Source organism: Orcinus orca, chromosome 1 (assembly GCF_937001465.1).
Source record: "Orcinus orca chromosome 1, mOrcOrc1.1, whole genome shotgun sequence".
In the NCBI taxonomy this organism is placed as follows: Eukaryota; Metazoa; Chordata; class Mammalia; order Artiodactyla; family Delphinidae; genus Orcinus; species Orcinus orca.
Genome location: NC_064559.1, coordinates 168,644,906 through 168,672,484, shown reverse-complemented (window position 1 = coordinate 168,672,484; position 27,579 = coordinate 168,644,906). Strand labels below are relative to the sequence as shown.

Sequence of the window (27,579 nt, the reverse complement as noted above, 5' to 3'; positions counted from 1 at the left end):
TTTTCAAACTATTGCTCACTGGTGACTGGATAAGAGGAATTTGTAATCTGCTTCCTTCTACAGTCCTGCAACTACACAGTATTTTCTCTCATTCACTCTTTTGCATGATTCAAAAGGCTGTCTGACTTTCCTGACCTGAGTTCCGTGCGTTGGAACATGCTGTTCCAGATACTAGCTTAGGCTAATGTGAGGAGGGTGGGTGGGAAATAGTGCCTGTTGAGGTCCAGTTCTACACTGGGCACCTCTCCAAGTTTTGTCTCATTCACAACAATCCTCTGTGATAGTTGAGTTTTATCCTCCCTATTTAACAGATGAGAAAGAAGAAGTTCAGGTTACTTTCCTGAGTAGATAGATGCTGCTCATGCGGTTGCTGCTGATTCGAAGACTTGGGCTCTTCTGTGTTACTCTCCCTTTCAGGAAATGAGCACAACTTTGGGGCACATTTGTATTTAGCAGCAAGTCAACAATGTTATTGGTATGTGTCCATGCCCGTGGCTTAGTGACTTCTGAGTCTGGCCGGGCATAGGTGCAGAAAGCTCAGGTCAGTTAAAGAATGACCACGTGGCTGTCTCTTCCCCTGCCTTGGGGCACAGAAGGAGGGCTGCTGAGACTAGTGTGCACACGTGCATATCAGCCACCCTTTATTTCTCAGTGTCGTCATCTTGCTCACTTTTGCTCGTGCTGTTCCCCTCAGGCTTCCTCTTTTTCGCCTCAAATGCCTATTGATCCTTCCACTTTCAATTCCAGTGTCACCTGCCCATTTCCTGACCTTCCATGTTGTCCATCAGAGTTAATCGTTCCCTTCTCAGCACTCCTGAAAGCTATTTAATGCTCCATCAAAGATTTGCCTGCCACGTTACAGTTTACAAAAGGTTTTCACAGCAGTGATTTCATCTGGTTCGTAGAAGAACACTGTACATGAATAATAACTCACGTTTATTGAACATCAGGCGTTTTATTATTTGTTTAGTCCTCCCAACAGTTTCATTATAGATGAGGAGGCTGAGGCACACAGTGAGTAACTGGCAGAGAGCTGGGCCTATTCAACCACTGCCAGGGTTTCCTTATTATCTCTGTTGTACAGAGGAAGAAACAGGGCAGTTGAGGGTGGTTCTTACAACCTCCTCTCATCTCTGGTGAGCACCTAATAACTGAGAGGCAGAGGTCAGGCTTGAGTGCCAGCGATATAAAGGCCCAGAGGGGTCTGTTTTGTCCTTAGTTGATCGTTCTATTAGGGAGAGACAGGTATTCTCCAAAGCCAACCCGACACCAGTGATTGTCTAGCCTGGGTGAGGAATGATGAAGGTAGCGGTAGGTGGCATAGTCAGCACCTTCGTGCCAGGCACCGTGCCAGTCACTCTATATCGATCATCGTCCTTGTGAGGAAACTGAAGCCTAGAGAGGTGAAATGATGAGGGCAGGCGCGCTGCACGTTTTCTTCTGGATCCTTCCCTGTAAGGTGTGCATCTCCCATGCGTAAGGTTCAAGGGAAGTCACTCGCCAACAAATCTAGGGGGCCGCTTCTCCCTGAAGGCAGCCATGCCTTCCAGCCGATCCCGGGTCGGGATGTTCTGAAACAACATACGGAGTATTAGTCTGTGGGAGCAGGACCAGAGGCCAATACTCGCTCAAGCTTGTTCAATGCATGACAAGGACAGAATCCAAGTCTTTCGCTGCCTCTGGACTCCGGTGTTGCAACACCGGAGGCCCATGCAACAGTATGGGCCTCGATGGCTCCTTGGTCTCCTGGGGAAGACAGGCTGCCTCTTCAGCACCCGAGGCCTGTCACACTAGCCTCTCTTTGCACACAGCTTGCACGCCTCCAGAGAGCTCACAGTGTCGTGCAACAGTCAGAAATGAGGCTACTCAGTAGAGAAGATAGATTAGGCTTTGCGGTAAGAACTCTGGCTTTGAATCCTGGTGTGCAGTTGGTTCACACTACGTCCTACAAGTCCCAGGACCCCCTGTTTAGGAGTATTTTCGTTATTTGTTAACCTGGAGATTAATATTTTTGACTCACCCAGGAGTGAGGGGCTAAATAGGTCAGCCCCAGGTTTATTGCCCCACCATTGAACACACACAGCCTACAGGTGAAAACCAAGGCTTTGATGTCCCACTCCAGCCTGGCGTCTACAGTAGCCACTGGTACAGGGATTGCATAAGCTGCTCTTCTTCTCTCTCAAGTTCCTCTGTGATTCTCTGGGCCCCCAAGTAGAGCAGGATACACCACCATTAGATGGCTGAGGAAACAGTCCCAGAGAGGAGCAGTGTGACTCCCCTGGGATCACCCCAGGCTAACTGAGGAAGGAATGGCACAAAGACTGACTCTCTGGGTTGGGAGGAACCTACTGAATTGGTCATATAGTACTTAAGGCCGCCCACTCTGGCCCGGCTTCTGCTACAAGCATGTAGGGCTGGTGGCAGACACATACCTGGGCATAGCATATCCCTTCAATGGCCATCCCTGATGCAATGTCCACCTGCAAGAAAGAAGTTGTGCGTGGATCAGCCTGACCTTGCCCATCCCCATCAGCACTGGGCGCCAGCTAGTCCTACTTCCTACACCACTTCTTACTGATTATGGATTCTTCCAGCAAAGAATTATTGAGGCTTACTGTATGCCAGCCCATATGAAGAGAGATGAGATGATAAGGAATCCCCTACCTGGAGAGGGAATACCATTCATAACAGTGGTGAAATAGTGCTGGGACGAATGCGGGCTGTGAGAACAGCGGGGAGGATGACACATAGCCTGTAGAGCTTAGGAGGGTGTGCCTGAGCTGTGCTTGCACAGCCAGTGTTCCCTCCTTGCCGTCTGGCTGCCTCCCCATGCCTCCTGTCACCCCTATTAGTGAACTTTGCTGGCTTCCCATTGCCCTGAGGATTAAGGCCTTTATGACTTGGCCCCTGGCAACTTCCCAGCCTATACTGCACAGTACTTGCTATTACTACCACTTACAAGCACTATTTTAAGAGAAGTACCTTTCCCAACAGGGGTTATTTTCCCTACTATACAGCTGAAGAATCTGAGGCATAGAAAGGTGGAATGAGTTGTCTAAGGGCACAACAGTATGTGGAAAAGCAGGTCTTTGAACCCAGATGGTCCAGCACCAGAGCCTATGCCCCTAACCTCCATGCTATGTTGTCTCACTCGTCCCTTCGTCCTGTTCTGTCAAGTTGCTTATTTATACACCTCTGTATTTTTCCTCACACTTTTCCCTATTTTTTGGAATTCTCATCCACCCTAAGCCCCAGTTCTAGAAAACATTCTCCAACTCAGCACTGTCCAATACCGTAGCCAGTAGCCACATGGACAGTGCAGCTCTAACCTCTCCAGGGTGTCTGCTTGGTACCCCTGACCCTTTATTAGTGATTTGTGTCCGTCCCCCTCCCCACCTTGGGGGCAGTGACCATATTTGACTCATTTCTGTGTCCCAGTTCAGGTCTAGGTTCAGTGTGTGATGAATGAATGAATGAGCTGATGTCTAGGATGGGTTAGCTGCAGCCAAGGCCCCACACCTGAGCCCGGTCCACGAGGCCACATTACTGACCAACACAAACCTGAGAACATGGACTGGGAGCCACGCAGACCTGGGTTCTTGTTACTCCCTTGTTCTGGGACCCTGGATAAGTCTTAGCCTTTCTGAACCTCAATTTCCTTCTCTCTCCAAGGGCGAGAGATGAGGATAAAATGTCATTTGGAATATCACCTGGCCAAACCTCATTTTGTAGGTAGGTAAAAGCAAGGCAGAAAGAGAGAGGTCAGACTCAAAGTCTGTTGGAAGAGTCCAGTTCCCGAGCTCTTTCCAGCTGTGCTGTCCATCTGTTTGCCATGAAAGCACCACCTCCCAGCCACCCCACTGACCTTAGTGGGGCCCAGGTTCCAACCCAAAACCCTCTCACCTCTGTTCCTCGGTCAATGGCTACTTTGCCCAGCCGCACAGCCGTGGGGGCCTAGGGAAAAGAAGCAGCTTGGTTGAGGAGGGGATCAGTGCTCATGGTTAGGCACACAGCTCCACGGTGGGGGAAGAGGTCTGCACAGAGATCCAGCTGTTCTACTGACAGTGTTAAGTTTCGTTAGTTTTAGTACCTGCTACTTCTCAGCAGATGTTCCTTTTCTATAATGGAGAAAGTCTAACTGATCCCTGACCCTCCCAATCGTGACCATCTGGGGTTCTTGTCATTTAATCCATCCCTCCAGCATGTACAACATTTTCCAAATACTTTCCCACCCACAGACTTCTCTAATGGTCAAATGGTGCTGCCCATCCTTCCAGGATGGTGCCATGTTTAATCGAGGCTCAGGGTGGTGAAGCACTTGGCCATGTTTGTCCAGTGAGTCAGTGCTGAAGCTTAGATCTGATTCCCAGTCACCTTTCCCACTGCTGCTCCCTTCCTCTACCTCTCTCATCTCAAGCCTCTCCTGCGAGCAAGTTTTCCCCCAGTAGGGTGAAAAACGGTCAAGATTAGGAACTTGGGCTTTGGAGTCTGACAGGCCTGGGTTGGAACCCTGAGGGGGCATTTTGCAAGAGCATCCAAGTGGCCATCTCTTTGCCTCACCGGCCTTGCTTCCAGTTAGCTTGTGCCACAGCAGGCCTGGCACTCCATCCCCAGCCCCACTTCCAGGCAAGGAGTGCTTTTGCCTCCTATATTATTTGAAGTTTTTGTATTTGTATTATTTGAAGTTTTTCTTTATCAGAAAAAGAATGATTTAAAAAGTCTGTTAGCATAGAAGCCATAAATAAAAAAGCTAGCTACATAAAAATGAAGGACTTCAGACTGTGAAAAATACCACAAATAAAAGACAAAAATCAAAAACTGGGAAAATATATTTGTGATACTGTGACAAGAATTTCCGTAACAAAAAGCTGGTATAATGTTTTTTTAACATTCACAACAGTATGAAAAGTTAGTTCACAGAAAAGAAATACAGGCACAAGGTATGCTCAGCTTTACTTTTAAAGAAACGTAAATCAGAACAGTGAGGTGCTCCTTTTCACCTCAGACTAGGTAAATTGTAAAGTGTTGGTAATGCCCATTATAGCTGAGGTTTAGGAAACAGGTATTTGCATACATAATTGATAGGAGAGTAAATTGGTACAATGCTTCGGGAAGGCAGTTTGACAAGAACTGGCAAATTAGATGCACATGCTCTTTCATGTTGTACCTCCATGTAGGCATCTACTTCCAGAAGTACACTAAGATGTACAAAGTTATCCACTCCAGCTATTTTTCAGGAGCATAAAGATGTAAGCAATGTGATGTTCCTCATGAGAGTACTGGTTAAATGAGGGCACATCCATACCATGAATGAAAAAGTGCAGCTGTTTAAAAGAATGGTGTTGATAAGTATGTGCTGGAATGGGAAACTCTCCAAGGTAGTAGGTAAAAAAGAAAGGTGCATACTGGTTTGTATATTATTCCATTTGTGTAAAAGGTGTTGGTATGATGTGCCTTTGGGGAGAAGGGTCAAGAGAATGGAGAACTTCACTTTTCTGTTTTATCCATACTGTTTGAATTCTTTTCTATGCATATTTTAATTTCATGTTTTTTAAATGTCTGTTAGAATTGGATTAGCCTCTAAAGGTGTGTTCCTTGTTCCCTAAACCGTCTTAACAAGAATTTAGAGTCATTTAGATATGAGTATATGTGCATAATTTATATTGTACATACAATGAATATTTCTGGAAGAGTGTGCAAACTGTAACAGTGGTTATGTCTGGGGAGAGGGATTGGGGAGTTGAGCGATGTTTTGGTGACCAGCTCTCCCGGTTTGCCAGTGACTGAAGGGTTATTAGGACATGGGACTTTCACGTTGAACCTGGACAGCCCCAGGTAAACAGGGTCACCCTACTTTTGATTTTTACTTTATGTCCTTCTTATTCTTCTGTTTGATTTGCTTGTCATGAATATATGTTATTTAACTACTGATTTCTCATCACAAACATTAAAAACTACATAGCTATGTTGTACTGTGTTGAAAACACACGTTTCTGAGTGTGTGTATGTATGTGTGTGTGTATGTGTATATATATACACATATATATGTAGTTGACCCTTGGACAGCCCAGGGGTTATGGGTACCGACCATCCATGCAGTGGAAAATCTGCGTATAACTAGAGCCAGCCCTCCCTATAAAGAGTTCTGCATCCGCGAACTCAACCAACCTCAGATCGTGTGGTACTGTAGTATGTATTTAGCTGAAAAAAAATCCATGTATAAGTGAACCTGCACAGTTCAAACCTGTGTTGTTCAAGGGTGCCCTGGGTGTGTGTGTGTGTGTGTGTGTATGAATTATTAGAAATATGATTGATCATTTCATGTTATTTGGAAATGAGAACAGTGAGTCACAGTGGCCACAGTATGTTCCATCCCTTTGTTGTTCAAGTAGAAAACGTAGCCAAATCCATATTCAAAGGATAAGGTATGTTTATTATTTAAAGGGAAGATCTGAGTGTTAAGTTGTGGACCTTGTGTTTATTGACAGTTTCTTCTGGGCTCTAATCTCTGCAGCCACTTGACTCCTTAGTCTTAGTAGTTTGTCCGCTAGAGGGCAGCCATCTACCACACCACCCTTTGTGCTCACCCCATCCAAGAACCCTTTCATCCTTGGCACCCAGTTACTCAGCTGGAAGTTAAAGATTCATTTTTCAGGTTGCATCAAAATGTCCTAGCATTTGCATTAGTGATTTTAGTACTAATTTTTGGTATGCTCATGTTTTGGTATACAAAGCTGCTTTTGAATACTGAAATACTAGTAATTATATTAGTAGAATACCATTATTTCAATATACTGAAAAATCTGAAGCCTGAATCATCTTGAGATAAGCTCAGAGACCCAGTTATTTAGTTTATGCAGAAAGATAAGCCCTGTAGTCTACAAGTCTTGCTGGAAGGCCCCCTCTGTGGAAGTGTAATTAGCTACTATCCTGCATCATTCAGAGTTTTGTATTAGTTCAGAGACTTTCTGACCAACTATAACAGAAACATGACAGCATTAAAATTAACAGCATCAGACTCTCCGTTTATATGTGATGAAACTATCAATAAAAAGAAGACAAAAGAAATGCTTTCTTTTAAACCAAATTCACTATCAGTTTTTTATAGTCCCTGCCCTCAAAAAAGACCTCAAAGTTATAAAAAGAGGCAGGATTATTTAAGGAAGACAGTGTTTTTTTTCCAAAATAAAATACCTCTTTTTTACTCTTCATGATTAATTCAAATACTTTTCTCTGTTAATATTAAAATGATAGAGTATGGGTAACAGTTTTATAGGCTTATATTTTAACTTCGTTTTGTAACGTCTGTAATTTTTTGTATTTGAAATGCATTATTTAGTTTTGTTTTTTTAAAAAATCGTACACATTCTGCACTCTTTAAAATAAAATACCAGTTTTTTTATTATGCAGCATTAATGCCAAAATACCAGTTACTGTTTTTCTTTCTGGTATTGCAGTCACTTTCTTTGACCTTGATGAACGGTCACTTAACCTTTCTGGGTCTGTTATAGCATAGATACAATGGCGATAATCAGCTCAACTGGATTGTTCTAATAGTTGGGACACTATTAAAGTACCTTGGACTGTGTCGGATGGATGAGATGCTCCGTATGGGCTAAGTCAGTATTATAGATTAGCAAAACCTAGCTCCATTTCAGCTGCTTACATATCTGCAGAAACTTGGGACCTCCCTCTGGGTCCTCTTAGAGGAGTGAGAAGCCAGCAGAGCCTCTCAGGTACTTGGAGATTACATGTAGGCAGGGCCTAAACCTACTCCCTGGGTCTCTAAACCTTTTGGGAGACTATGCTCATAGGCTATTTGAGGATTTTAAAAAATGAATGGAGCTTAACACGTCCTAGGTCATGTATTTCAAGCACTTTTCCACCGTGTAGTATGGTCGGGAAGTTGCGCTGGTAGTTCTTTATCTGCTTCAGAATCTTGCTTTTTCGATTTTGGGGACATTTTAATGCAGTACCGTCCAGTACAGTAGCCAGTAGCCACATGTGGCTATTGCCATTTGAAATGTGGCAAGTGTAACTGAGAAACTAAAATTTTAATTTTAAAATAATGTGGCTAGTGGCTGCCTTAGTGGACAGCACCGGTAGAGGATGTTTACATCATCTCAGGAACTTGTTTTACAGTGCTGTTCTGGGGATTTTCAAGCCTATTTGATTCCAGTCCCTCAGAACGTAATTTTCATTTTAACTTAAAATCCGATTTCATTTACTGGATGGCTGAATGGATGCTAAAACTCCAAAGAGGGTTAATTTTATAAATCTGGGTAAATGGATCTTATGTGGCTGCACGAGACGCCGTTGCCCCCTGGCCTCTCCACACGTGCATCCCGTGTGGCACAGGCCCTCCTGTGCTGGGTGATCACCAAACCTGGGGCAGGATCTCCTGGGCCAGTGCTCGTGCCCGGTGGTAGGCGGCGTTGCCCTCCTCATTCTGGGCCACAGCATGGTTCACCAGCCCCAGAGCCTGGGCCTGTGACCCGCTCAGTCGTCGGCCTGTGAAGATGAGCTCCTTCGCCAGGGCCACCCCCAGGCATCGAGGCAGCCTCTGAGTCCCTCCTGCCAGGATGGAATAGGGGTGGTGAATCTGCATGGGAAGTGGGAGGCCAGAGAAGGCCCAGGCTGGGAGTCAGCCAAGACCTCTCAGAAGCAAACTGAGTTAGGTTGGCAGGGCAGAGCCCAGAACATAGGGCAAAAGAGGAAAGTAGGGAATTATGCTGGATAGACTGGAGTTGAACAGGTAAAGAAGGATGGATGCTGTGGGTTGAGGTTACCTGCTCCTGGGAGGAGTCCTCGGGTGGTCTCAATCAGCCCCATGACAGCTGAGGAAGCTGCTTAAACAAAACAGAATGAAGCCCCAGCCCTACCTTCCAGCGCCAATCCCCAAGGAGAAGAGATACCGCCTGTGGGCTCTGCTCACTCCTCCAGCCAGCCACTTCCCTCGTGGTGTGGCCGCAGCCAGACTCCCCCAGATGCTGCCTTTGGAAGAGCCCTAGCCTGGAAGCCAGCAGGCCCAGGCGCTCATCCTACCTCCCCTACTCAACCAGGCAAGTCTCTTACCCTTTCTGAGCCTCATGGGTGGAAAGAAGACGACTACCCCTCTTCTGCCTACTCCAGAGAGCTGCTAAGGATCAAGTGAGGTAATGGTGCTTGGAACAAGGAAGGGGTTCCTAGAAGGTGCCCGACACCTATTTGTAAGTTAATGGATTCTCTGTCTCACGCATCCTTAGGTCAGGTTTGGCCTAGAGTGTCGCTGACTCCTGCTCCCACCAGGTATTTTTCCCAGCTTTTTGTCAGCCTGAAAATTTCCTGTATTCCGGTCCACATCCTCTTTCCCCAGTTCTGCTTCCTCTGACAAGCCCTCCTTGAGGTGTCCCACCACACAGGCTTCTGAATTCCCTCAGCACAGGCCACCGGAACCATGCAGTACGGGAGGGAGGAGTTGATGTTCACCCTCCTATCCACCAAACCCTGCAAGTTAGCTGCCCTAAACATAGGCAGGTGAGAAGCAGATCCGGGGCTGTGACCTGACCTGGGATTTTGATGCCTTCTCTTCGATACGCATCTTGTAGATATAAGCTCCCTCTATGCCTGGGGTTACACATTTTTAAAAAATGTTCTTCCTGGATGGCGGGAGAAAGCAATGAGGGGAAGAGAGTAGCACCGTGGTGGCACTCAGACTTTCTCTGATTGCCTCCAGGAGGGGCGCACCTAACCACCAAGACAGGAAGGTTAAAAAGTGATCGATTATCTTCATCCTCCCCTCCCTCCACTCTTCAAAGCTCAGTTTCTCTGAACTAGTAACGCAAACCTTTTTGGGTGCCAGTGAACCAGAGGGCAGTGTTCTTGCCCAGGCATGTTTGTGACTAGCTGGGCAGGTGACAGACCGCCCCCATGGCTCACCTTTGCTCAAAACGTGATTGAAAAAGCTGGCCTGGACAGAACTGGAAGGTTGAACAGTTAGTCTTTGTCCCCAGCCTTCCCTCTCTGTGTTCTTTTTGCTGTCATGTTAGCAGTTGCTCTGGGGTTGGTGGGAGCAGTCCTGAGCGGAGGGCAGCTGACTGAGAAGGATGGGTACTGCCGCAGTCGGGCCAGGCCAGGAGGGGAACCAGCTGCTGCCTGAACTCTCTGTCCCCCACCTTGCCTTTAGTTCTGTGGCTGCTTGGAAAGCCAAGAGCAGTGGCTGACTGCAGAATCCCCAGAATTAGCCTGTTTCACTCTTCCTTCCCCACCCTACCCCACCTCTCCCCGTGCCCAGTACCTGCCACTCGGAGGTCACAGGCCAGGGCGAGTTCCAGGCCTCCACCTAAGGCAAACCCATCCATAGCTGCAATGGTGGGCGCAGGGAAGGCTGCTGTGGAGATGAAGAAAGGCTCAGCCTGCGAGGCCCTGGCAGGACCAGGACAGTGTCTCAGGGAGGGGAGGAGCTAACTGGTTGGGACAGAGGGCTTCATTGGTCCCAGGTTTGGGGACCTTACCTGGTACCTCAGCCAGGTTACCTTAGAAGTTGGTTTTCCTACTGGGGAGAGTTGTGTGATCAGCTGGGGATCGGGAGTGGGGAGATGGGCAGGGTAATCTCCTGCTGGCCTCCCTGGGACCAGCCTTTTTGCACTCCCTTCTTATTCTGTGTGCCAAGCCCCATACTGAGTGCTGGGAACACAACTGAATCAGACGTGGGGAAGGCTGACCTGTAAACAGGCAATGATGACCCAGGGAATCAGTGCTCTGATAAAGGAAGCTTGGAGGATGGATCAGGGACAGCTTCCTGGAGGAGGAGGCACTGGTGGTCTTAAAGAACGAGTAGAAAGTTCAGATGGCCAAGGAGGGATATTCCAGGCAAAAGAACAGCCATTGTCAAAGCCTGAAAGCATGCTTGGTGAAACCTGACTCTGAAAAGGCCAGGCTTGCACCCTGAGGGCACAGGGGTTGGGGGTCATAAGGAGCAGGGCACAAAGGCTGAGAAGCCAGGGCTCCCTTTGGGAGAAATGCCCTCTGAACCCTCGTCACACCCTCCCCCTTGTAGAATTCCTTGTTCCCTGCCCCTGCCCCCCCCCCCCACCCAATCATCTGTCTCTCCACAGAGCTCACAACAGAAACTGTTCTGTCTTTAGAGTAGAGTGGTGGGTGGGGTGAGGCTGGGACCAGCAGGGCCCCGGAATGCCCTCCTCCTCCGCACTCCAGGACCCTCACCAATCTCATTCATCAGGCCTCGGAGCCGCTGGACAAAGACCCCCACCTCCGCCTCACTCATCTGCTCCCGCTCCTTGAGGTCTGCACCTGCAGATGCAAGGGTGACAACCCGTTACTACCTCCCAGGCTGTCAAAGGATCCAGCAAAGGAAATCTGAAGAGAAGCAGCCAGAGAGGAAAGAGAAACACCGGGAAAACATGGTTAGGGAAGCCGGGGGCGGGGAGTGGTGGTGGTCAAAAAAAGGAGAGGTGCAACAACAAAAAGATAGACTGGATTTCATCAAAATTAAAAACTTTCGTGCATCAAAGGACACTATCAAAGAGAGCAAAGACACCCCACGAATGGAAGAAAATATTGGCAAATCATATAACTGGTGAGGAATTGATATCTAGGATATATAAAGACTTCCTACAACCAAAAACAAAACCAAAAACAAAACCCACAAAGGACAAAGGACTTGAATAGATACTTCTCCAAAGACGATAAGTCAGTAAGCACAGGAAAAGATGCTCAACATCATTAATCATTAGGGAAATGCAAATAAAAACCACAATGAGATACCCCTTTACACCCATTAGGATGGCGATTATAAGCAACAACAAAGAAGTGTTGGCATGGATGTGGAGAACACTGATGCATTGCTAGTGGGAATGCAAAATGATGCAGCTGTTGTGAAAAATATTTTGGTGGCTCCTCAAAACGTTAAACGTAGGATTACTGTATGGTCCAGCAATTCTATTCCTAAGTGTATACCCCAAAGAACTGAAGGCAAGGACTCACACAGATAACTTGCACACCAATGTTCATAGCAGTGTTAACCACAATAGCCTAAAGGTATAAACAAACCCAGGTCTATCAACAGATGGATAAACAAAATAAATGTGGAAAATAAATATATATATATATAAAATTTATATATATATAAGATGGAATATTCGTTTTTAAAAAGGATAGAAATTCTGCAATATGCTACAACATGGATGAACATGAAGGACATTATGCTAAGTGAAATAAGCCAGACATGAAAGGACAAATACACGATTCCACTTGTATGAGGTGCCTAGAATAGGCAAATTCGTAAAGATAGAACGTAGAACAGAGGTTACCGGGGGCTGGGCGAATGGGGAGGAATTGCTTAATAGGTATAAGGTTTATTTGGGATGATGAAAATTTTCTGGAAATGGACAGTGGTAATTGTTGAATAACCTTTTGAATGTACTTAATGCCACTGAATTTTACACTTAAAAATGATTAAGGTGTAAATTTTTGTGTAATATATATATTTGACAATTCAAAAACTGTTAAATAGTAATAAAATAAAAATTTGTTAGTTATTTTTTTCCAGTTTTATTGAGAAATAATTGACATACATCACTGTATAATTATTTTTTTTAACAGAAGGGGTTGGTGGGGTCCAAGGAGGCTGAGAGGTCAAGTAAGATGAGAACTGAGTGCAGGGCCCAGTGGCATGGAGGTGGGCAGGGACCTTGGTGAGAGTAGTGACAATGGAGGCGTCATCAAAGGCCAGATGGCAGGGGCCTGAGGCGGGAGTAAGGGGTGAATACAGTCTTCGCAAGTCTTAGATTATCCAAAAGTCAGTTGGGAGAGCCCTTGGAAGTCTTTGATTAGTTCCAGCCCCTCAGTGAGAGATGGGGAAACTGAGGCCCAGAGAGGGACAGGGACTAGCCCAGGGTTCCAGAGCAAGTCAGGGGCAGATTCAGACCTGCAGCCCCCCTACTTCCCTGTCCTTAGCTGGGATAGTGAGGAGTGGGGCTAACAGGGGCATGAAGTGACCATGATAGAAGAGGTCAGACAGAGGTGGAGCCAGAGGAAGAGGCCAGGGGAGGAGGAGGGCCTCAGCCAGGGCAGCGGGGTCAGGCAGACTGGTCCACATACTTATCCTGCCATGGCAGACCCCGAGCTGGTCGCCGTGATCTGGACAGCTGAGACCTAGGGACTGAGCCATAACTCCTTGAAAACTCCTAAGCATCACGCTCCTCCCACCCTAGCCTTCCACAGCCTCTTCCCACCTCCCCAGTGCCAGTTCTTAGCTCAGCTCAGCTCTCATTCATTTGCTTGTTGTGGGCCTGGATGCGGCATTTCTCATCTTTGAAATGAAGTGCGTGGCGAGGACCAAATGGTGCAGAGACATTGAAGAGTTTTTTTTGATGGACTGAGATCTTGTAGGTGGGCAAAGGGGCACAGAGTCCCATCTTGGCCACAGACCTTGTGAATGTCTTTGGACTCAGCTTCCTCATTTCCTCAGTGAAGGGTCAGAACAGTGCGTGGTGCAGCAGGAAGAACAAGGATTCGGGGATCAGAGAGGCCAAGTTCAAACTGAATTCTTAACTATCTGTGTAACCCTAGGCAAGGAATTTTACCGCTGAGTTCACATCTCTAAAATGGGAATAATGAGTCCTGTGCTGGAGCTGACCTAAGGACCCCACCCCCCACAAATGCCCTGCAGGCCGGGGGGAGCCCTGCTGAGCCGCGGCATAGGGGCTGGAAAGGAAACCCACCTGCACAGAATACACCCTTCACTCCACTTCTGAAGATCAGGACACGCACTTGCCGGTCCTCCCGCAGCTGGGCCAGAGCTTTCAGCAGCTGCAGAGGAGACTCCATCAGATACCTCCCAACCCAGCCCCAGCCCACCCTCGTGCCCACCCTTTCTCACCTCACTAACGAAGACGTTTCCCAGGGCATTGCGGGCGCTTGGTCTGTTCATCAAAATCTCAGTGATTCCTGCAGGGGACAGGGCAGCCTTGGGTGAGCCAGCTGCCCTGCTCACTCCTGGGCTGGGGCCTGGGATCTGGGCACCTCTACCCTCAATGAGCAGTGTAACTTGGGGCAAGTCTCACACACCCAGGCCTCAGTTTTCCCAACCATAAAATGGGGAGAATAACTCTTGCCCTTTCTGCCTCACAGAGGAAGTAGAAGGGCTTGTGAACCTTGGAGCAACATGGGGAGAGGGACAAGAATGACTGCCACAGTGGTTCCTGCCTGCTTCTGCCATTGTGAGACACACACACCCCACACACCCCTTCTTCAATTTCACGTATCTCTCCATTATTCTTTTCTCCATAGCCGGACTTCTTCCTCTTGAGCTGAATGAGTTATAATAATATCACCACCCAGAAACCTCCTCGTATGCTCTGACTCGTTCATTGTTCCCTCCTCCCCCCAAAAGTAACAACTCTCTTGACTTTTATGGTGATCACTTCCATGCATTTCTTTAGTTTTATCACACAAATGTGCATCTCTAGACTTCAGAGTTTAGACTTGCTAATTTTCAAAAATAGTGATGTGTCTTTTAAAAGCTTGTTAAAATCCTCAGGTTCTGCCTTTAGTCCTGTCTTTCCCTCAAAAGTTGTTTGTTGGGACTTCCCTGGTGGTCCAGTGGTAAGGAATCCGCCTTCCAGTTCAGGTGACATGGGTTCAATCCCTGGTCGGGGAACTAAGATCCCACATGCCACGGGGCAACTAAGCCAGCATGCCACAACTACTGAGCTTGCGAGCCTCAACCAGAGAGGCTGCGTGCCCCAAACTACAGAGCCCACACGCCCTGGAGCCTTCGCGCCACAACTTGAGAGAAAACCCTCGCGCCACAACTAGAGAGAAGTCTGTGCACCCCAACGAAGAGCCCGCGCCGCAATGAAGATCCCGGGTGCCACAGCTAAGACCCGATGCAGCCAAAAATAAAAATAAAAAAATAACAATAAGGAAAAAACCAGAAGTTATTTATTAAAGAACCTGGGGCATTTGACCTGTAAGGTGTCCTGCAGTGTGGAATTCACTGATTGGACACTCATGGGGCAAGTGACCAGGTTCCTCTGTCACAGGAATTTAGCAACTAATCCAGAGGCTTGAGCACACTCACATTCCGTCCCCTTTGGCAAGAGAATAACGTTTGCCCTACCCGTGTGATATTCTTTCACCCGCGACAGTCAAGCTTCTTGAAAGGGTTTTCTGTACTCAATCACTTTCTTGCCTTCCATTCACTTAAGCCTTCTCCAATCTAGCTCCCACCCCGTCACTCAGCAGAAACCATTCTCACCAAAGTGACCAGTGTAACCACATCACTAACCAAGGGACATGTTTCCATCCTGGTCCCAGGCTCCGCAACGGTTAACTCTGCTGACAATACACATGCTCTTCCTTGAACATTTTCTGCCTTGGCTTTTTTTTTTTTTTAATAGATTTAGTTTTTTCAGAGCAGTTTAGGTTCACAGGAAAATGGAGTGGAAAACGCGGAGATTTCCCGTAAATCCCCTGCCCACTGCACATGCATGGTCTCCCCCACTATTAACGTCCCCACCAGAGTGGGATATTTGTTACAAAAGATTAACCTACATGGAAACGTCATTATCACCCAACATCCATAGTTTACATTAGGGTTCACTCTTAGTGTTGTACATCCAGTGGGTTTTGACAGATGTGTAGTAACATATATCTGCCTTGTGGCCCCATGTTCTCCTGGTCTTCCTCCTACCTCTCAGATGATGCCTCTGCACTTTTCTAGGTTTTCTTCTACCCAATTTTAAAATTCTTAATTCATTTATTCAACATATATCTATAATAAGTAAGTCCTAGGAATGTAATGTACAGCATGTGACTTTAGTTAACAATATTGTATATTTGAAAGTTGCTAAGAGAGTACATCTTAAAAGTTCCCATCACAGGACTTCCCTGGTGGCGCAGTGGTTAAGAACCCACCTGCCAATGCAGGGGACACGGGTTTGAGCCCTGATCCGGGAAGATCCCACATGCTGTGGAGCAACTAAGTCCGTGCGCCACAACTACTGAGCCTGTGCTCTAGAGCCCGCGAGCCACAACTACTGAGCCTGTGTACCACAACTACTGAAGCCCGCGTGCCTAGAGCCGGTGCTCCACAACAAGAGAAGCCACCGCAATGAGAAGCCCATGCACCGCAACGAAGAGTAGCCCTCGCTCGCCGCAACTAGAGAGAAAGACCGTGCGCAGCAACGAAGATCCAATGCAGCCAAAGATAAAGTAAAATTACTTTAAAAAGAACAGTTCCCATCACATACAAAAAAATGTAACTGTGTGTGGTGATGGATCTTAACTAGACTTACTGTGGTGATTATTTCACAATGTATACAAATACCGAATTTTGTTGTACATCTGAAACTAATATGTCAATTATATTTCACTTAAAAAGCCCCAACTCGGGCTTCCCTGGTGGCGCAGTGGTTGAGAGTCCGCCTGCTGATGCATGGGACGTGGGTTCGTGCCCCGGTCTGGGAAGATCCCACATGCTGCGCAGCGGCTGGGCCCGTGAGCCATGGCCGCTGAGCCTGCGCGTCCGGAGCCTGTGCTCCGCAATGGGAGAGGCCACAACGGTGAGAGGCCCGCGAACCACACACACACAAAAAAAGCCCCAACTCTTACAAAAAGGTAACTCCATGAAAGAAGGAAGACATACAAATGGCCAATAAGCACATGAAAAGATGTTTAATTTTATTAGTATCAAATAAATAAGAGTTTAAGAAAAGCATAGCACCCAGTACAACGACTAAAACTAAGAAGACAAAATAAAAACCAAGTATTGGCTATGAAGAAAACCCCTTACATATCTATTGAACAACTATGATATATAATAAATTGTGGGAGTTGTAAGTTATGTAACAGCCCCTGTCTTCAGGGTGCTTACAGCCTAATACAAGTAAATGATAACGTGAGGTCATAAGTAAAGTAAGAACATGAAGTACTATAGGATTACAGATGGCAGCTCATAGATGGAAGCATTTGAGCAAGGTGAGAATAGGTAAAAATTTTCATTTGAAGAGTGAGGTATGATGGGAAAAATACTACTAAGAGACTACTCAATTTTTTAAAAAGATTATTGAAGTATAGTTGATTTACAATGTGTTAATTTCTACTGTACAGCAAAGTGATTCAGATATATGTGTGTGTGTGTATATATATATTCTTTTTCCTATTCTTTTCCATTATGTTTTATCACAGGATATTTAATATATTTCCCTGTGCTATACAGTAGGGCCTTGTTTATCCATTCTATATATAATAGTTTGCATCTGCTAACCCCAAACTCCCAATCCATCCCTCCCCCTCCCCCTCCTCCCCCTTGGCAACCACAAGTCTGTTCTCTATGAGAGTACTCAATTTTTTAAGGTTGAAGTTCCTGAAAGGTCAATCCAGGATCACTTTATTCAGTCATTTGTACAATTACGAATTTAACACATGTTGGCCTTTGTACCAGACACTGATGTCAGAGGCCAGAGCAGACCCAGTCCCTCTCCTCTTAGATCTTACCGTCTACAGAGGAGACAGACATTCAGCCAGTAATTACTATTTGTGATGAGAACATGGGGGGAAAAAGGACAAGGAGGTGAGTGGTATAGAGTGGGCAGAGGGGGCCCCTAGTGTAGAAGGTGAGCAGTGACTTCCCAGAGGAAGAAGTGACCTTTCAGCTGAGAGCTGAGGAACGAATAGGAGTCAGGCAGGCAAAAGTGTGTGTGTGTGTGTGTGTGTGTGTGTGTGTGTGTGTGTGTGTGTGTGTGTGTGTGTGGCGGGGGAAAAGCCCATTTCAGACAGAGGGAGTGGTACAGATGAGGGCCCTGAGTATAGCAGAGCAGGGTACTATAGGGTTTGTAGAGCTGGGCCTCTTAATGTTTTTTGGCTGGGCCTGAGAATTAAACCAACATAAAACAGATTAAGAGGAGAAGAGCACACAAATTTGTATAAGTTTAATGTAACATGAGAGCCCTCAAAAGGAAATGAAAACCCCCAGAAACGGTAGAACCTACATGCTTTTATAGTAGGCTGAAGAAGGAATGTCAGTTGTGGAAGAGTTAACTATGTGGGAGGCTAAAGGAAGATAAGGCCTGTTTGTACACAGTTGTCTGTTTGTACAGAATTCTCTTGGCTTCAGCTCCCAGTAGAAGAATGTTTCTTTTCTCCAGGTTCAGGGAGGGCATCTTTCACGTGGGAGTCTTTAATCTCCTGTTTTCAGTAAGCAAAGGGAGATTAGAATGCCCTTCTTGCATCTGCTGTGTTTTTCAAGTGCCTTTAGCTCAAAAAAAAAAAATCCCTATACCAATGTGGCATATTTTTTGGGGGGGGGGGGACATTGTGCCACCTTTTAGTGTCTTCCAGAACTGGAGGAGTTCAGAGCAAAGGGAGAGCAGCGTGAGGCAAGGCAGAAGAGTCAGGAGGGCTGCACTTGCTCATCTGTCCCTCTCCTTCATGCCTCCCGTGTGCCTACCTCCTGTACACTCAGGACTGCCCTGCGCACCCGGCCAGCTCTCCTCTGAGCTCCGAGCCTGAATACCCAGCTGCCCACTTGACATCTAGACCAACATGTCAAGAAATGATCACTCTTTCTCCTGCTCCTTTGGTGAGCGAATGACATATCAACTCAGAGTTCTGTCATGTTGCCTCCGTCTTCCTCACCCTTGAAGTTTACTTAGTCTCCCAAGCGGCCAGTTCAACCTCTTAGATCTCATACCTATCAGCTCACATCCCTCCCTGCAGCCACTAACCTGGTGGGCTCTTTCTTCTATTACGTGGATCCCTCAACTGGCCCTCAGCCCTCAGTCTTGCCTCCCCTTCCCCCTCCACTTTCGTTCCCTCATCTGGGTCACAGTCATCTTTCTTACCCAAATCTGACCATATTCTTCCCTTCCCTTTTCATCAAAATTAAGACTAAATCCTTAATACCACCCCAAAGACCCCCTACCATCTGGCTCTTGCATCTCACTCTGGCCTCAACTCACCTGCCAAATCTGGGTCAGGTGTGGGGAAGAGAGAACAGCTCTGGGCAGGGGCTCAAATACTCTTATGCCTTCTTGGCCATTTCCCATCCTGTAAAGTGTCAGGATGGACTAGAGGAGTGTTTACCAATCCTCTGGGCTTCAAAGCCCCCTTATTATTTTCTCTCAGGGTGTTTAGCTTTGAAGAACAAACAGGATTTATTAAGATGGCATTCTCAGTGTGAGTTGATCTGAGACACAGAGAAGGGCCAATGAAAGTTTCAGGGCTCTCAAGGGACAGGGTTTCCAGCCACAGTTAGAGAACTGTGGTCCAGGACAGAGAACTGTAACATGCAGGCTAGGTGGGCTTCTTTAGCCTCCCCAGAAACCTTCATAGAGTTCTTTGACCCAGCAGGCCTGGAGGTCCCACTGAGGAACTCAGATGTCCCAAAGATCCTCTCCAGATGAGAAAATGCTGCAACTTTGGGGAAGGGAAACTGGTGGATACAGAGAAACCACATCAGAAGGGTTGAGGAGAACAGTCTAGGTCCAAGGTCATTGTGGCAGACAGACCTTAGAGTGGCCCCCATGTTCACATCCTGCATAATCCCCTTCCCTTGAATGTGGACAGGACCTGTGAATTGCTTCTAACCAAGAAAATACAGGTAATGTCATAAAATATCACTTGTAAGATTAGGTCTAATTATATGGCAAAGGTAATGAGATGTTACTTCTGTGATTAGGTTATGATGTATATAAGACTCTATATTACTAGCATACACTAGAGAAACTAGTGGACCTATGGAGAGTGTTGTGTGGCAAGGTACTGTGGTCAGCCTCTAGGAGCTAAGAGTGGCCCCCTGGCCAAGAGCGAGAAAACAGGACTTCAGTACTACAACCACAGGAGGTGAATTCTGCCAACAGCGTGAGGAACTTGGAAGCAGACCTCTCCCCAGTTGAGCCTATGATGAGACCACAGCCCCCACCAGCTCCTGGATTGCAGCCTGCTAAAACCCTGAAGCAGAGAACCCAGCTAAATTGTGCCTGGACTTCTGACCTACGGAAACTATGAGAAAATAAATGTGTGTTATTTTAAGCATAGAGTTTGTGGTAATTTGTTACATGGCAATAGAAAACTAATACACTCATGACGTCTTGGGATTGACATAAACTTTCCTCTCTTCTCTTTGCTTTCCTGTTCTGTCTTTCCTTTCTCTCTGGCTGACTCTCTCCCACATTTCATCTCTATTTCCCTCTTTCAGAATGTAAATGTGGTGCTTGGCTCAAGTCACAGCTCAGTCACATACCAGCTTCATGGCCTTGGGCAAATTACTTTACCCTTCTGACCTGCACTTTCCCCATCTGTAAATAGAAATGCTAAAAAGGTTGTAATGAAGATTAAAAGAGATAATGCCCACAAGTGCTTAAACATAGTTTGTGGGTATTGTGAGTGGGGAAGATGCACAGAAGCTGGGGAAAGTCTAGGGCCCCACATGAGCCCTGAGGAGCCAGACAGGGTGTCTTTGGCTTTAATTCATTCACCTGACAATGTGCAAGTTGTACTACCACATGCCAGGCCCCAGAGAAATAGAGAGGACTCAGCCATGGTCCCTGACTTCTTAGTTGAGCCCCTATTCTGGGAACCTTGCCCTTGCTGGGCCCCAGTAGTGCACTGCACCCTCTCTACTCTTACCAGACCCCCTCATGCCACTGGCTGATGATTTGATTTCCTTAGCAGATGACCTAGAGTCACATCTGACGAGATGGTCTGAATCACAAGGTGATGTGGGTGGGAGTCAATAGAAACTACTGGAAGATAGTATAGAGACCAATTGGTTTAACAATCCCTTACTATATAGAAGGGGAAACTGAGGCCCAGAAAAGAAGAGAATTTGCCAAAGTTAATAGTTGGACCCAGCTAGCAATTCTCACTCTCAAAGAGCTAACAACTGATGAGGGAGACAAGTCCAGACACAAGGGATGTAAAAGGACAATGGTGGGGGGGTGTAATTCCAGAAGGATTTACAAAGGTAGAGAGGAAAGAAGAGGACCCAAGTCAGGGGCATAGTTAGAACAAAACACTGAGGTGGGACAGCTTGAAATGAACAAACACATGGGTAGAAGAGATAAGGTGACAATGTCAGGTTGTGGTGGAGAAACTTGAACATCCAGCTAAGGAGCTGGAGTAGAGCCATAAGGAAGAGTGAAGAGTGGTTAACAAGAGTTAACCAAGAGTGGGTTAACAATCCCATTTTCAAGGACAACAGGCACAACGTGACTGTGCTCTGGTGACATCATGCCAAGTGGAAGGCAGAACGGGTGGCTTCTAACGGGGTGGTGGGGTGGTTCTCCCGTGTGTGGGTCCCCTCCTCATGCCTCCTCCACTGCTTCTCCTCGATTTCCTTATCTCATTCCTTCCGTATGCCCTCTGGCAGGGGCAGAGGCTTAATCTCCTGATGCTTGTTATTTATGGATAAAAAATTCCCCTTTTGTACAAGTGAGCCCTAAGGTCTATGACCCGTGGTAATTTTTTAACTAATGTACAAGTCTGTGTTTTGAGTCACTGAATTACCAGAAGAGGTAGTGATGACCTAATAGTTGAGAACACAGGTTTTGAAATCAGAGCTGGTTCCAATTGCTTAACCTCTCTATTCCTCAGGTTCTTAATCTGTAAAGTTGGGAGAATAACTATAATTATTTCAAGGCAAGCGCCATTACCAGTTTGGCAGTGAACTAAGCATGAGAGTAAGGGGTATTGTCTAACACCAGCAATCCCACATGGCCAGAGAATTCTCACCAAGTGATGTAATCGGACACTGGAAGCCCCTACATGTCCATCAAAAGTGGGGGATGCACACTAGGGAGTAGTATACAACAGCAGGGAGCAAGGAACAGATTTATATGGCAAAGCAGCTCTTTAAAACTTAGTATCAAGTGGGAAAAAGGAAGAAACATGAGATGTCTAGAATAGTGCCTTCTGTGTAAATTAAAACTCGGACACAAACAATGCTACATAAAACACAGGGAAGGTTAGAGGGGTTGGACTGGGGTGAAAGTAAAGACAAGAGAAGGACCTTGCCCTGATGGTAACAGGCAGCAGACTGTGGAGTGTGAATAACACCACTGAATGCAAAGTTCAACCACCGCCCCCCAGCACCACCCCCGCAAATAAAACTACCCCCAAACAGAAACAAAACAAAATAAAACCAACCAACTGAACAAACAAAACCCAACAATGCTCAATCAATATGCTCTTAAGTTTGCTAATCAATATGCTCTTAAGTTTGCTAATCAGAGAATGCCAATATGACAAGCAGTTCACAATTGCTTTCTTCTTGCTTTTCACTAGAAGTTAAGATTTTTTTAAGGGTTAAAAATTATAATATGTAATCAAAGCTACTAAAGTGACAAGGGAAGCATTTCAGTGTGTAAAGCAAGTAGGATATTTGTTGTCAGCAAGTAAATATATAAAGACTGGAGATATTTTTTTGTTGTTATTGTTTTTAAAAAAAATAAAAGAAGAAAATAATTTTGTCCTAGAGCTGATTGTTTATGGATGGGAAAAAATGGGACAAGTTAATATGGATCCAAGGGGTGATAAAAGGTTTGTGAAAAAGGAACTTTGAGAATAGAATTTTGTATGTTGTTAAGACTGATTAAGACTAGATTAAATTTAATTAGGTAAATAAATTTTGTGATTAACAGTAAGCTGGTACCAGACTGAAATTTGGTTCTCTCTCTCTATTAAGAGAACAAAGTTTTGGGCTTCCCTGGTGGCGCAGTGGTTAAGAATCCACCTGCCATTGCAGGGGACATGAGTTCAAGCCCTGGTCCAGGAAGATCCCACATGCGGCAGAGCAACTAAGCCTGTGTGCCACAACTACTGAGCCTGTGCTCTAGAGCCAGTGAGCCACAACTACTGAGCCCGCGTGCTGCAACTACTGAAGCCCATGCACAATGAAGAGTAGCCCCCGCTCGCAGCAACAAAGACCCAACACAGCTAAAAATAAATAAATAAATAAGAGAACAAAGTTTTCTTGGAATGCTGCTTTTGATAATAGACTGTGTGAATTTCTTTGCATTTAAGTGGTTTATATTTGTTTTTAAACTCTTTTGTTAACTTTGTTAAAGTAAATATTATTTCACAATGATCTGTGAAGATTATGGCACATGTAGATAAAGTTCATTCTGCTTCTACAAAGATTAACCCCTCATTGTCAGACTTTTGCCATCCTGATGTCCTTGTAGTATGGCAGTGGTCTACTCCTAAGTCAGAGAATTTAAAATGGATAAACAGGGGCTTCCTTGGTGGTGCAGTGGTTAAGAATCCACCTGCCAATGTGGGGGACACGGGTTCGAGCCCTGGTCCGGGAAGATCCCACATGCTGCAGAACAACTAAGCCTGTGCGCCACAACTACTGAGCCTGTGCTCTAGAGCCTGCAAGCCACAACTACTGAGCCTGTGTGCCTAGAGCCCCTGCTCCACAACAAAGAGAAGCCACCACAATGAGAAGCCCGCGCTCAGCAAGAAGAGTAGCCCCCGCTCACTGCAACTAGAGAAAGCCTGTGCCCAGCAACGAAGACCCAATGCAGCCAAAAATAAAATAAATTTATTAAAAAATAAATAAATAAAATGGATAAACAATGACTGTAGATGAAACAGGGCTATGGGAAATCCAAGATGGCCGCTTGGCTCTTCCCGGCTCCCTGACAAACCTCATTTTTTAATTTGATGGGTTAAAGCCTTCCTTGGCTGGAGGGTTAATGCCCTCACAATGAAAAAAATAAAAGATTAAAAATGTGTTTTCTGGGACTTCCCTGGTGGTACAGTGGTTAAGAATCCGCCTGCCAATGCAGGGGATACGGGTTTGATCCCTGGTCTGGGAAGATCCCACATGCCGTGGATCAACTAAGCCTGTGCGCCACAAGTCCACACGTTCTAGAGCCCGCATGCCGCAACTACTGAGTTTGTGTGCTGCAACTGCTGAAGCCTGCACGCCTAGACCCTGTGCTCCGCAACAAGAGAAGCCACTGCAATGAGAAGCCCATGCACTGCAATGAAGAGTAGCCCCTGCTCACCACAACTAGAGAAAGCCCATGTGCAGCAACAAAGACCCAATGCGGCCAAAAAAAAAGAAAAAGTGTTTTCCACTTGTGGTATACCTTCTACAATCTCCAGTGGTCAAGACACCCACTTCACTGGATAAATCATACAAGCCTTAACAAAAACTTCAGAAACTTCTTAAAACTATCACCATCGGGGCTTCCCTGGTGGCGCAGTGGTTGAGGGTCTGCCTGCTGATGCAGGGGACACAGGTTCGTGTCCCGGTCCGGGAAGATCCCACATGCCGCGGAGCAGCTAGGCCTGTGAGCCATGGCCGCTGAGCCTGTGCTCCGCAACGGGAGAGGCCACAACAGTGAGAGGCCCGTGTATTGCAAAAAAAGCAAAAAAACAAACAAACAAACAAACTATCACTGTCACTAGCATTCTCAATCATCAGGCAAGGTTAACAAAATTAATAGAAAAACTGGACTCACAACAAAAATTAATTACATGGGATTAAATGAACTGCTAAATATGATTATAATTCTTTTATTACTTTTTGTCTGACATATTGCTAGCTTTTAATCTTTGTTTTTCAGATGTAAAGAATCTCTTCTTCTCAAGCTAATTATGGTTTACAACAATTTGGTAATTTACACCTGTGGGTAAAATTAAAACGTTTTTCTTTTCTTTCTTCCTGGTCCCTCCAGAAATTGGAGACCGTTGGGTTCTGAGCAGCCTTATCAAAATTGTTATTTCTTACATTACCAAATATGAGCCTCTGATAAAATAATAGTCCCATATAAGATCAATGATTGTAATGGTATAACTCTAGGTATGGGAAAAAGCAACAAGAGGGAATATTTTCCTGGACCATAAGAGACTAGACTAGTCTCAGGTGGTGCAGAGACTTTTGGGTACCACTAACGAGGCCTAGTCCAGTAACAACGCATTGTGTGGCCTATCAGCGGAGGAAATAAACATTCCTAGCGCTGTGGGACAAAATGGACATGAAATGCCCCCCAAACCATGGCCAAATTTATGGCCATGAAGGGACCCTGCCGACTGGAAACTGGCACTTGCCATCTGCCTCAGCAAAGATTAAATCAGGAGCTGCTGCAGCTGTTGACCTTCAACACCCCCCTGAAAGGAGTACAGGGTGGAGATCAGGAATCAGGCATTCTGTGCTCCGGGAAAAACTGGCAGAACAGGCCTTCAGATAGTTAGATATTTTCAGGTAAGGATTTTTATAAGCCCCAATTCTTGCATCTTCTCATACCTAGAGAAACACTAAAATTATTAATGGTGACAACTGCTTTGGTTTATATGTTAATACCGCATCAAAAGTTAAAACCTACTGGCTACAAGTCTCCTCGAAGTGCCAGGTCTAGACTGGGATTCAGGCTTGTTCTCCGGAAAAAAAAAAGAGACCTATTTTGTCTATTAATGTTCAGGTTGTCACTCTTCCAACTACTTCTGAGTCTGTTACACCTACATCAGTCACACTGGGCTAATAAAAGAGAACATCAAAAGATATATGACCGTGCTAACGCTTCATTCCTTTGGACAGGGTAACCTAAGTGCTGACTATATCTGGACCACAGTTAAAGGAATGCTACCAAATGTATCCTGGTTCTTACTCCTGCTTGGGCCTCTGGTTACAATAATTCTTTCACTGTGGCTCCTGCCTTTTTTTTTTTTGTGGTTTGTGGGCCTCTCACTGTTGTGGCCTCTTCCATTGCGGAGCACAGGCTCCGGACGCGCAGGCTCAGTGGCCATGGCTCACAAGCCCAGCCGCTCCGCAGCATGTGGGATCTTCCCAGACTGGGGCACGAACCCGTGTCCCCTGCATCAGCAGGCGGACTCTCAACCACTGCGCCACCAGGGAAGCCCGCTCCTGCCTTTTTAATCTACTTGTTAAGTTTGTCTCTTCCAGATTACAATAGTTTCACATCAAGATGACGGTGACGCAGAGATTCCAGCCACTCCTCGGAACAGATCTTGCCGGAATAACAACAGAAGTCGCCCTGGGACCCCTTAGTGAGGTAGGGCGAGAGCTCCGTGACCCCAACTAGGTAGGGTCTACAAGCCCCTTTCCAGCCTGCAGAAGCTACAGAAGACAGACCATTGCCCTTCATCCTCCCAATAAAGATTTCTGAGGGGTCCACGTCTCTCAGGGGGGGTTTGAGGTAGGATATAGATGGGCCCCTGGGCCAGACAGCTGGCGTTTGTCAAGTGGAGTAAAACTGAAGCTTTGTTCTCACCCAGACAATCTTAGGACAAAGCTAGTGGCAGAAGCTGAGCTCTGCTGGAAGAAAGAGATAAGATGACCACTCCTGAGGTCAAGGAAAACTTCCCTGTCTACACATGGGCAGGAAGGCTCCGTGGGGGGTCAAAAAGGGAGGAGGTGCCACCCCATAATAAGTGTGGACATGCACCCACAGGCCTCTGGTGGGATCCATCTTAGCAAAAAGTTGCGCACGCGTGTTGGGGAGGGCCCTAGGGCAGGTCAGGTGTGGAAAAGAAACAAGATAACTGGCCAAATGTAAACAAAGACCTGGAAGGACTGTCCTATAAAGTAATTTAAATCACCTCTTTACTGTGCTCCTCATTAGAGGAAGCCCATAGTCTTTCTCTCTGTGTATTTCTGCCTAGCTTCTGACTTAAACTGCTTCTCTGTGTGCGCTCCCATGTTGTGCTGTGTCTCTAATAATAAACTTTGTACATGTTTTTACAGTTTTTGCCTCCGTGAAACATTCTTGCTTTCAAATGGGGGAAAGAGCCAGGGCCACTTTGCTTCTAGCTTCTAACCGCTCGCTGGTGGTCTACTGGCTAGGATTCCTGGTTTTCATCCAGGTACCCAGGTCCAATTCCTGGGCAGGGAACTAAGATCTCTTCAGGACCGTTCACTGCTGTCTCCGAGATCAGTTTCAGTCTGCTCCGGGGCAGTGGCCGCGTTGGTCATGGGTCTCGCCCCGGCAGTAGTGCCAGGCGCCGGGAGGGCCTCGGACAGCCCGCCAGCGCTCGCCCCAGCCGCCTCCCGGGCCTCCCAGGACAGAGCACTTACCTTGGTCTGGACCCGCCAGAGCGCACACTTGGATCTCGCGGTTTGCGGCCGCGAGATTGGCGGCGCAGCCACGGGCCTCAAGGGGCCTCCGGGGGCTCGGAAGGCGCAGGGCGCTGGTCAGGACGCGCAGCATTCGGACCAGTCTGGGAAGGTGCCTCTCGGCCCCTCCACCACCCGCTCCTCTCCGGCTGAAAGCTTGCCGCTCAGCCCCAGGCCTTCGTAAACCGCGCCGCCTATGGGCCGAGAGGCCGGCGCGGCTCTCTGAGGCTCTTGGAGACCGGAAGACCTGGGTAGGAGAAAGCCCAGCTCTGCTGTGTGATTTTGGACAAGGCTGCCAACCTCTCTAAGCGTCAATCTGTAAAGCGCGGATATAAAAGTGACTAGTGTCAAAGATAAAGAAAGCCGGACACTAAGGTAGTGAGAACAGATTTTTTTTTTTTTTTTTTGCCACCAGGGAAGCCCAGGCTTTAGCATTTTTTTTTTTTTAATTCTTGGAGCCTCTTTTTATTTTTATTTATTTATTTTTT

General features: G+C 46.5%; 1 protein-coding gene across 3 annotated transcripts; it reads right to left on the bottom strand.

Annotated features, from left to right (window-relative positions):
* Nucleotides 1–941: 941 nt before the first annotated feature.
* Nucleotides 942–27,295, bottom strand: ECHDC2 (enoyl-CoA hydratase domain containing 2). 3 transcript variants are annotated; one of them, XM_033435496.2, is made up of 10 exons: nt 27,053–27,295; nt 13,883–13,950; nt 13,725–13,812; nt 11,206–11,292; nt 10,277–10,369; nt 8,790–8,849; nt 8,387–8,574; nt 3,904–3,954; nt 2,433–2,480; nt 942–1,571 (listed from the first exon to the last, which is right to left on the bottom strand). In XM_033435496.2, exons 1-10 carry the CDS (start codon nt 27,183–27,185, stop codon nt 1,494–1,496), a joined length of 894 nt encoding a protein of 297 aa, XP_033291387.1. In that variant the 5' UTR covers nt 27,186–27,295; the 3' UTR covers nt 942–1,493. The 3 variants fall into 3 exon arrangements, with proteins under 3 accessions (XP_033291387.1, XP_004273891.1, XP_033291389.1); XM_004273843.3 differs by having other exon boundaries at nt 8,790–8,846; nt 27,053–27,294; XM_033435498.2 differs by lacking the exons at nt 13,725–13,812; nt 13,883–13,950.
* Between the last annotated feature and the right edge of the window lie 284 nt (nt 27,296–27,579).

What these genes read in the sequence shown, in the direction of transcription:
- ECHDC2 (XM_033435496.2), bottom strand. Translation starts at nt 27,185, where the DNA reads ATGCTGCGCGTCCTGACCAGCGCCCTGCGCCTTCCGAGCCCCCGGAGG. An exon ending in GAAACGTCTTCGTTAGTGAG is followed by an intron (nt 13,813 to 13,882) that starts GTGAGAAAGGGT and finishes TCTCCTCTGCAG; the next exon opens with CTGCTGAAAGCTCTGGCCCA. An exon ending in CCATTGACCGAGGAACAGAG is followed by an intron (nt 2,481 to 3,903) that starts GTGAGAGGGTTT and finishes TCTTTCTTGCAG; the next exon opens with GTGGACATTGCATCAGGGAT.